Source organism: Octodon degus, unplaced genomic scaffold (assembly GCF_000260255.1).
Source record: "Octodon degus isolate 3935 unplaced genomic scaffold, OctDeg1.0 scaffold00279, whole genome shotgun sequence".
Lineage (NCBI taxonomy): Eukaryota > Metazoa > Chordata > Mammalia > Rodentia > Octodontidae > Octodon > Octodon degus.
In genome coordinates, this window is record NW_004524855.1 from 1,649,052 (window position 1) to 1,658,524 (window position 9,473).

At 58.1% G+C, this 9,473-nt stretch overlaps 1 protein-coding gene across 1 annotated transcript; it reads left to right on the forward strand.

Moving 5' to 3' along the window:
* Positions 1-2,184: 2,184 nt before the first annotated feature.
* Prpf19 (pre-mRNA processing factor 19) lies at positions 2,185-9,167 on the forward strand. Its single transcript, XM_004646727.2, has 16 exons — positions 2,185-2,420; positions 3,140-3,289; positions 3,367-3,443; positions 3,966-4,107; positions 4,181-4,254; positions 4,533-4,595; positions 5,031-5,072; positions 5,178-5,252; positions 5,430-5,505; positions 5,594-5,703; positions 7,311-7,466; positions 7,557-7,626; positions 7,728-7,813; positions 7,935-8,105; positions 8,181-8,286; positions 8,852-9,167. The coding sequence occupies exons 1-16, from the start codon at positions 2,402-2,404 to the stop codon at positions 8,947-8,949; spliced, it is 1,515 nt and encodes a 504-aa protein (XP_004646784.1). The 5' UTR covers positions 2,185-2,401; the 3' UTR covers positions 8,950-9,167.
* The last annotated feature ends 306 nt before the right edge of the window (positions 9,168-9,473 follow it).

Genomic DNA, 9,473 nt, shown 5'->3' on the forward strand with positions numbered 1-9,473 from the left:
CCTTTAAGTGGCTGCTTCCACAAAGCTGTCAGCCTCAGGTTGCTGGAGTTCGAACCTCACACCTCTCCCGCTGGCCAATAGTGCCCTGAAGGCATTCGAGGAACCAAAAAAAAAATAAATGATAAATAAAATAAAATAAATAAATAAATAAAATGCAAAACAAAAACCTAACAAGAAGTTTAGTTCGAGCTGTTCCAGAGGCACAAGGCCCTTGGACTCCGGCACAGGTGGTGGTGGGCGCTATATTCAAAACAGGCAGTGAAGGCCGGGGTGTGGTGGTCTGCGCCTGTCAGCTCAGCACCTTAGGAGGCTGAAGCAGGAGGATTCCAAGTTCAAGCCTGGCCTGGACGCTGCACAGTTCAGCGACTGAGAAAGCCCTGTCTCAAAATCAGAAATAAAATGGGCTGGGATGTAGCTGAGTACAAGGGCCCTGCGTTCCCCAAAGGCCATCAAGGACCAAGCGGGGACCTGCAGACTCCGTAATGCACCCGAAGAATCCGTTTTTAAAGTGTTCTTGAGGAAATTCTCGAGTACAACAGTTTCTTTTCTTTTTTTCCCTTTCCTCTCTTCTCTTCTGCCTCTTCTCCTTCTCCCCTCCTCTCGGTACTGTGGACTGAACCTAGGGCCTCCACACTAAGCTATATTCTACCACCTTTTCATCTTGAGTCAGAGTCATTCTAAGTATGTAGCTGTCCAGCCTGGGCCTGAACTTGTGATTCTTCTGCCTCAGCCTCCCAAAGTGCTGGGATTACAGGCATGCACCACCATGTGCTGTTCTGTGACTATATTTTGGTATCAAATTAATACTGGCCTCTAAGAAATGTTGAGGGCTGTATAAGATTAAAATTATTTGGAAAACTCTCTGTGGCTAATATAATTTCACATATTTCATTGTTATAAGATTATTTTATAGCTCAGCAGACTAAAGCCCCTGCTTAGGTAGAGTGCTGTCGCCGGGCTTTGATCCTGCGTGTGCAGCGCTGGCCCTGCCCCCAGGGCATGCTGAAGCAGTGACTGAGACTGGGCTGGCAGCGCGCTCCTGCAATCCCAGCGCCCGGAAAGCTGCAAACAGGAGAAACGCTGAGTCCGATCTATGTAGTGATACCCTGAATACCCTGCACCAAACACAGAAGAATAAAAGATTATTCTTATATCTAAGTTATATACTTATACTGTATTCTTATATGTGTTTGATTTGCATATTCTTATCTATGTTTATATATGTTCTTATATATTCTTGCTTTGTTTTGTTGAGGCAGGGCGTCCCCGCGTAGTCCACAGTGGCCTCAGGCTCACAGCGATCCTCCCGTGTTCCGGGGTGATGGGCACGCACCACCACGCCAGGCTTGTTCTTATATATTCTCATATATGTTCATTAACACCTGCTTTTACATTTATTTTATTTGTTCTACTCATTTGGATCCAACCTGGAGTTCTTTGTTTAATGCCTTTAAAAATTTTAATTAACAAAAATTTTTATGTATTTATCATGTGCGTCATGGCATTTGGACGTGACATGCTCAGAGGAATGCTAAACTGGGCTAATTAACATGTACATTCGCCTCCCATACTTGGTATTTATTCGTGCAGCCTCAACGGTTTATTTATTACTTTATTTATTACGTACTTAGGACACGGCCCCCAGGGTCCCGCTGCACCGCCGCCTCCTTCTGGTCCTGTTTTCAGCCTCCCAAGCGCTGGGACCACAGGCGCACACCAACGCGCCAGCCCCAGTCGCCGGCTCGGCGGCGAGCCTCAATAATTTGTAAAACATACTATGGTGCATTGTTATTAGTTATAATCACCATATTGTACAATACATCTCTGGAACTTTTCCCTCTCATCGCACCAAAACTTTGTGTCTTCTGACCAGCACGTCCCACCTCCACCGGCCCAGCCTCTGCTAACAGCATTGTCATTTCTGTTTCTGAGTTCCTAATGAGTGAGATTATAGTATTATATAATATGCATAGTATATAGCGGAGTACATCAGTTTCAAAGCCTCAGCGTCAGGTACTGAACAGCGCCACTCTCAGAACGCGCCAGGGCCAGCCGCTTTGGCTTCGCGTTCCCCAGGCAACAAGGGAGGGCCGCTTTGCGCTCCTTCCCGCCTTCCGTCTGTACGGAAGTAGCCGAGTCTGACCGGAGAGAGCCGAGCGCTCTTAGCAGGCCGTTTCCGGCCGGGGTGCATTGTGGGAAAGCGCAGGTTCCGTTGGGCGCTGGGGTCGGAGGCGCCGCCGGCCGCCCTCGCACGTGAAGCGCTGCGCGGAATCTGCTCGAGGGCCGCCCCCTTTTACCGCGGAGCGCCCCGGAAGCCACGGGGAGCCGGAAGTGGCCGGCGGAGGGCAGGATCGTGTCCCGGAGCCCAGCCTGAGGCGGCAGGGCGCGCGGCGCCGGCGCCATGTCCCTGATCTGCTCCAGTGAGTGCCGCCGCGGCCGGTGGCGGGCGGTCGGGTCGTGGGCACGGTTTCCAGCGAGCCGGTGTCGACGGAGACAGTCGGTACAGGGGGCGAGGTTCTCTCTGTCGCAGACCCGGAGACTTGTCCAGGACCCGCCTCCCATCGATCCGCCTTGTGATCGAACTTCGGGCCTCAGTTTCCCCGTCTGCAGACATCGGTGTGCGCGCGGTCTTAGCCAGGTCCCGGGTCGTCAAGAGTTCTCGCAGTCTGCAGAGGCCGCGACGGGGCCGGTGGCCGGGCCATGCTGTGTGACTGAGCGCCCCCAGCCCTGTGATCTCGCTTCGCCCTTCTCAGAACCCTTGAGGGGGTGTAGATAAGGATCCCGGCCCCGGAAGATGGGGTGTAGCGAAAGGTGCGCGGCGGGGAGCAGAAGTGCGTTCGCGCGCTGCGGCTGCAAATAGGTGCTGACCCCTTAGCTCCTCCCGTGCCTGGCTGCCAGCTTTGCCCCCAGTTTGGGCCGTGGGGGTTGTTGGCTACTCTGAGGTGGGCGACAGGTCGGCTGTGAGCAGAGATTGCTGACTGTCAGGAGGAAGGGGAGAAGCCCTTCGAGGAGCTGGGAAGCATTCGAGGCCAGTTCCTTGTCGCCGCGGCCTGCCGCCGCCCAGTCTCGTCGGGGTCGGCCAGGGCGGACCCCAGACTCCAGTTCTGCACCCAGAGCTCACACCTGTTTCTCGCTGCAGTCTCCAACGAGGTGCCGGAGCACCCGTGTGTGTCCCCAGTGTCCAATCACGTGTACGAGCGGCGGCTCATCGAGAAGTACATCGCGGAGAATGGGACGGACCCCATCAACAACCAGCCGCTGTCTGAGGAGCAGCTCATTGACATCAAAGGTGCTGGCCCGCCTCGGGGTGGGCTGGGGTGCGGGTGCTCTGCTGCAGCTCTTCACGGTGCCTCCCTGTCTCCACAGTTGCCCACCCCATTCGGCCCAAGCCTCCCTCGGCCACCAGCATCCCAGCCATTCTGAAAGCCCTGCAGGATGAGTGGGTGAGCTCCTGGGAGAGTGGGGCTTCTTCCCTCCTGCCTTCCGTCCCTGCCTTTTTCTGCTGCCGTGGAGCCCAGGGACTCCTGTGTGCTCCGCCAGCCCTCTCCCCACGAGCTGTTGCCCTTTGCTCCAGGCCTCTGGTGCTGCTGGCACAGCGGGTGCTGGTTGTTCAGTTGTGCAGCCCTGGGTTCCTGGCCGAGTTAGTGCTTCTGGCTGTGTGACTTGGTCATGTTGCGTGTTCTGGATCCTGGTTTCCATTGCTCAGGCTCAGTGGGAGGAGGATAGAACGGGGCTGTGACGCAGGGACTTGCCTCTTGTGGCTGAGAGCCGTGCTGCTCGCACTTGTGTCTGTGGTGTCGAGGGGTTGGGAGAGAGCCGGCACCTGCCTTCTGGGCCCACCCTTGGTGTGGGGGCGGAACTGCTGGTTGTGCCAGTCACCATGCCCCTTGGCACTGGAGGACAGTGCCCTCTTGGGCTGGTTCCCCTGCGCTGTCCACCTGCCCTCAGTGGGGTCCTTCGCGCAGGATGCCGTGATGCTGCACAGCTTCACCCTGCGCCAGCAGCTGCAGACGACCCGCCAGGAGCTGTCCCACGCCCTGTACCAGCACGATGCTGCCTGCCGTGTCATCGCCCGGCTCACCAAGGAGGTCACCGCTGCCAGAGAAGGTGCGCCTTGCCCCTGCCCCACACTGGGCAACCTGGCTTCCTGCCCTGTCCTTCACCACTCCTTTTCTTCTAGCTCTGGCAACTCTGAAACCCCAGGCTGGCCTCATTGTGCCTCAGGCCGTGCCCAGCTCGCAGCCGAGTGTCGTGGTGAGTGAGTGTCCCCTCCACCTGTAGTGTGCTGTTGGTTTGCTACAGCTGCCCTTGTTTTTGCATCACAGACCCAGCCCTGACTTAGGGTTTTACACCATGAAGCGGGGCTTCGCTAGATCACTGAGCTGCCCAGGCTGGACTGGGACGTGGCATCCTCACCCCTTAGCCTCCCAGAGCGTTGGCACGCAGGCGTGCACCATGCCTCCCAGCTCTGGCCCTCCTTTCGAGGAGCGTCTGATGTTCTCGCCTCACAACCTCCCCTCTTCACTCCGCAGGGGGCAGGCGAGCCCATGGACCTGGGTGAGCTGGTGGGAATGACGCCTGAGATCATCCAGAAGGTACGTTGTGCTCAGCTGGCGGCTTTGACATGCCTGCTGGGGATGTAAATGCCGAGTCCCCGGGCCCAGGCGTTACTGGGAAAGAGTTGATTGCTGGGAGTGTGGCTTTGAGCTATCACTGTCATGGAGCTCTGTGTGGGTTTTCACTGTCTGGTACGGGTTGCTCTGTTTTGAGGGAGACAGCCAGGGCTCACGCGTCACGGCATAGGCTGAGACAGCTCCTGGGGGCTGTGTATGCAGTGCAGGCTCTGCAGTCAAGGCTGGGTCGTTGGTGTCACCAGGCGGGGGGCTTGGTTTCCTCAGCTGTGAGTTAAGGCAGAGGCAGCTCCTGAGCTTGATGTAGAGGTGAAGGTGACCAGCGCAGCGCCTGGCCGAGAGGGCATTCCGGGTGTGCTGGTGTCCTGGGTCTCACACTGAGCCCACCTCTCTTTCCAGCTGCAAGACAAGGCCACGGTGCTCACCACAGAGCGGAAGAAGGTGGGTCCCACTCTGGAGCTCCAGTTTTTGAGATGCTGGTCCCTTGGGAAGGGGTGACTGAACTGGAGCTCATTGCTGCTTTCGGGTGGGGGCTTTGCATTCCAGAGAGGAAAGACAGTGCCTGAGGAACTGGTGAAGCCAGAAGAGCTCAGCAAGTACCGCCAGGTGGCCTCGCACGTGGTAAGTGTGGCTGGCTGGGTGCTGTCCAGGACCTGGGGCGCTCTGAGCCCGCTGAGTTGTTAGGGATGCTCTTACGCCCCAGCTCCGGTTAGCCACAGAGCCCTGAGGGGTCTCTAGGCCAGCTGTGGCCTGGCCCCAGGACTGCTGATCAGCTTTGCCGTGCCTCTCTCTGCAAAGGGGCTGCACAGTGCCAGCATCCCTGGGATCCTCGCCCTGGACCTCTGCCCCTCGGATACCAACAAGATCCTCACCGGTGAGGTGGGGCCGGGGGCACTCCACCCTCTCCGATGCCTGGGGCTGGGGACCCAGGCTCAGCCCTGTCTCCTCGGGGTCTCCTCCAGGTGGGGCGGATAAGAATGTGGTCGTCTTTGATAAGAGCTCTGAGCAGATCCTGGCAACCCTCAAAGGCCACACCAAGAAGGTCACCAGTGTGGTGTTCCACCCATCTCAGGTAAGAGCCCTGGCCAGTCCTGGTCCCCACTTCCAGCCTGTCCTGGTCCCCACTTCCAGCCTGTCCTACCCTGGTACAGGCATACGTGGGACTGTTTGAAGTTAGGTGTGTCCTGTTAGGGTCCCTCTGCAACACACTTCCAGCCAGGGGCAGAAGGAAAGGAGACAAAAGCACCCTTTCCTTGAAATACTTTATGTTAGGGTAAATTTTTTTTTTTTTTTGCGGAACTGGGGATTGAACTCAGGCCCTTGAGCTTGCCAGGGAAGTGCTTATTCCACTGAGCCATCTCCCCGGCCCCGTGTTGTATTTTTTTTTTTTTTCTTTAAGTGGGAAAGCTTATTGTGGAGCAGAAATACAGAGTAGGGGAATAAGAGTAGCTCCAGAGAGACAGGAGGGGTCCTGGGTGGATTTTCCAACGGGGAAAATCTTAACAGTGTTCATAGCATAAACCACAGGCTTGCGAGATGGCACCCCCTGTAATCCAGCCCTTGGGAGGCTGAGGCAGGAGAATCGCTGGATCTGAGTCCAGCCTGGGTTGCGTAATGAGTTCAAGGCAGCCTGAGCTACACAAGAGCCTGCCTGGAAAAAAAAAAAAAAAAAAAAAAAAAACCTTATAGGGGGCCTGGCCATAGCTCAGTTCTTTTTTTTTTTTTTTTAATGTGCGTGTGTGTGTGTGTGTGTGTGTGTGTGTGTGTGTGTGTGGCCAGCTCAGCCCACCAGGGGGCGGGGCTGGCTGGCATGTGGTGCTGGGGGATTGAACCGCGGTCCCTGTGCTTTGCTAAGCTTGTTTTAAATAGGTGCTTTAGACCACTGAGCCATCTCACCAGCCCCATAGCTCAGTTCTTTAAGTGGCTGCTTCCACAAAGCTGTGAGCCTCAGGTAGCTATAGTTCGACTCCCACAACACTCCAGCCAGACAAACCATGCCTGAGGGCATTCAGAGCAAAAAAAAAAGAACCCGGCATGGGAAAGATGTGGGGGAGATGATGATGTCGCACAGTGCAGAGAGTAAAGCTCCTTGGTGCCCGTTACCAGCTCCCTGAGGCAGGTGGTGACACGGGTGTCCGGGTCCTTGGAGGAGGGCGCTCGGGAGGAGAGCATCTCCCAGGACAGCAGGCTTCCCTGGCTTCCGGAAGCGAGGAGCCGCCTCCTGGGTGGCTGTTCAGCAATCCAGGCATGGTTCGAAGTGAAACCACTATTTCCTGGTTCTCCTGGTGCTCATAGTTTTGTCTCCCATGACGGCCTCCTGACCCCAGATGGACGTCAGGGATTCTACTGCCCTACCTAACACACCTCATGCATCCGACCCTGGCAGTTCTGCTCCGCGCCAGCGTCCTGCAAAGACATTTTCCCTGGAGTGCAAGAGTGGGGCTGGAGCCCAGGAGTGCTCTCTCCCTCTGTGCCGGCCCCTGTGCTGTCCGGTTCTGGCAGTGCAGTGGGCGTGTGTGTTGCAACTCACCTTTTCCCCACTAGGTGGCGTGTCTGCCTGCTGTGCACACAGCCTGGCCCTTAGTGTCCCCCTGCGGCCCACGGGGGAGAAACAGCTGCTGCAGACGTGGCAGCTCCATCCCTCCTGTCTGATACATTCCCGCTGGGCTCTCGTTTTAGGAGCTGGTGTTCTCAGCCTCCCCAGATGCCACTATCAGGATCTGGTCAGTCCCGAACACCTCCTGCGTCCAGGTGGTACGGGCCCATGAGAGTGCCGTGACTGGTCTGAGCCTCCACGCCACTGGCGACTACCTCCTGAGCTCGTCGGATGACCAGGTGCGGCCGCCGCCAGGGAGCTGGGCGGATGTGGGTGCAGGTTGTATAGCCCCAGCACCGCCTCGCTGACTCTCCATCTTCCCTGCGCAGTACTGGGCCTTCTCGGACATCCAGACGGGACGTGTGCTCACCAAGGTGACGGACGAGACCTCAGGCTGCTGTGAGTGCTGTTCCGCCCTGGTGCCCGGCCGGGCCGTGCTGGCGTAGTAGGAGCTGCCCCTCTTGGCCCCGCAGGCGCTTACTGGCAGCTTCTTTCCGCAGCTCTTACTTGTGCGCAGTTCCACCCCGATGGGCTCATCTTTGGGACAGGAACCATGGACTCCCAGATCAAGATCTGGGACCTGAAGGTAGAGGCGGCACCTCTGGCCTGGGGTGCCAGGGCGGGGCCGGGTTCAGCATGGACGCGGTCCTGGGGACGGGAGCTGGGCGGCTTCCCCCATGACTGGTGCCTGCACTGCCGCCTGGTAGGAGCGCACCAACGTGGCCAACTTCCCTGGCCACTCGGGCCCCATCACCAGCATTGCCTTCTCGGAGAACGGCTACTACTTGGCCACGGCGGCTGACGACTCCTCTGTGAAACTCTGGGACTTGCGCAAGCTGAAGAACTTCAAGACGCTGCAGCTGGACAACAACTTCGAGGTAGGCTCCTGCACTGTCCCCGGGGCCCTGCCTCTGCTGCCGCCGTAGCATGACTGCCTCTCTCCGCTTTGCCAGGTGAAGTCCTTGCTCTTCGACCAGAGTGGCACTTACCTGGCGCTGGGGGGTACAGACGTGCAGGTCTACATCTGCAAGCAGTGGGCGGAGATCCTGCACTTCACAGGTAGTGCCGGGGCCGCTGCCAGCGGGGCATGGGGAGCCCTGGCCTCCAGGTGCTGCCTGGGCTCGGGAGGGTGGCCACGCCGTGGCTGTCGTGTGGCCCGGATTCTTACTTGAGCTGCACGGAAGAAGGCTCAGGGAGCAGGCTAGGACTGGGTAGGACCTGGGCTCTGGGCTCACCCCGGTCCAGCCACGGCTGCCCCCAGCTTCCCTCAGCGATGAGCTGCTGCCTCTTGGTGCTGCAGGCCGGTGCGGTCCTGACAGGATGTTGTCCTTGGGCGTGGCAGAAAGCCATGGCTGGGCCACAGGATGGGGCCCTTGTGCAGCTCATGAGCTGGGCTTTCTGTGCAGTGACAGTTGGGGCATGCAGGAGGCTTCACGGATAGCCCCAGGATGCCCAGCATCGCCCACGTTGCCACAGCCTCGTCTGCCTGTCCCCCCGTGTGGCCCAGAAGCCCAGGCTCCGAGGGCTTCCGGCTCCCTGCTAGAGCTGCCTGGGGGTGGGCACAGCTGCGGGCTTATGAGCACCAGCTGGTGCCCGAGTCTCACACTACCACTTGCCTTTGCAGAGCACAGTGGCCTGACCACGGGTGTGGCCTTTGGGCACCATGCCAAGTTCCTGGCGTCCACGGGCATGGACCGCAGCCTCAAGTTCTACAGCCTGTAGCAGCGCCACCAGGCTGGGCTTCTCGGCGGGGGTAGTTGGGGTGGGGCGGGCAGCAGGGGCAGTTTGGGTGGGACACTCAAGTCTTCACGCTGTCAGGGGCGGCCGTCGGGCCGAGGCAGTGTGGACCACCCCATCCACAAGGCCCGGCCCGTGGGGTCGGGTCCTGCAGGTTTTGTAAGCAGTGATTTAGTTTCATTAAAAAAAGAAAATGCACAGTGGCCTCTGGGTGTTGTTGGTGGGCCTCGTTGTGGACTTAGCTGGGCTGCCGTGCTTGTGTTGACAGGGTCGAGCCTCTTGTCGCCCCAGGAGGAGTGGCTGGGGTCAGGAAGACGGGCCATGGCGGCTGTGGCTGGGTGGCCATGGGGGATGCAGCCCTGGTCCTCTGTGCCTTCCACAAGAGTGGAGCAGGTGGCTCTAGGCAAATAAGGTGGGCACAGAGCCTGTGGACCTGGATGCCACATGCCTGGCTCCTGATTTGCTTTCTGCTTTTGAAACAAGCTAGTGTTGAGTCACCAAGTTGCCCA

Coding starts and splice junctions, on each gene's coding strand:
- Prpf19 (XM_004646727.2), top strand. Junction 5,506..5,593: donor TACCAACAAGATCCTCACCG/GTGAGGTGGGGC, acceptor GGTCTCCTCCAG/GTGGGGCGGATAAGAATGTG. Junction 7,467..7,556: donor TGAGCTCGTCGGATGACCAG/GTGCGGCCGCCG, acceptor TTCCCTGCGCAG/TACTGGGCCTTCTCGGACAT.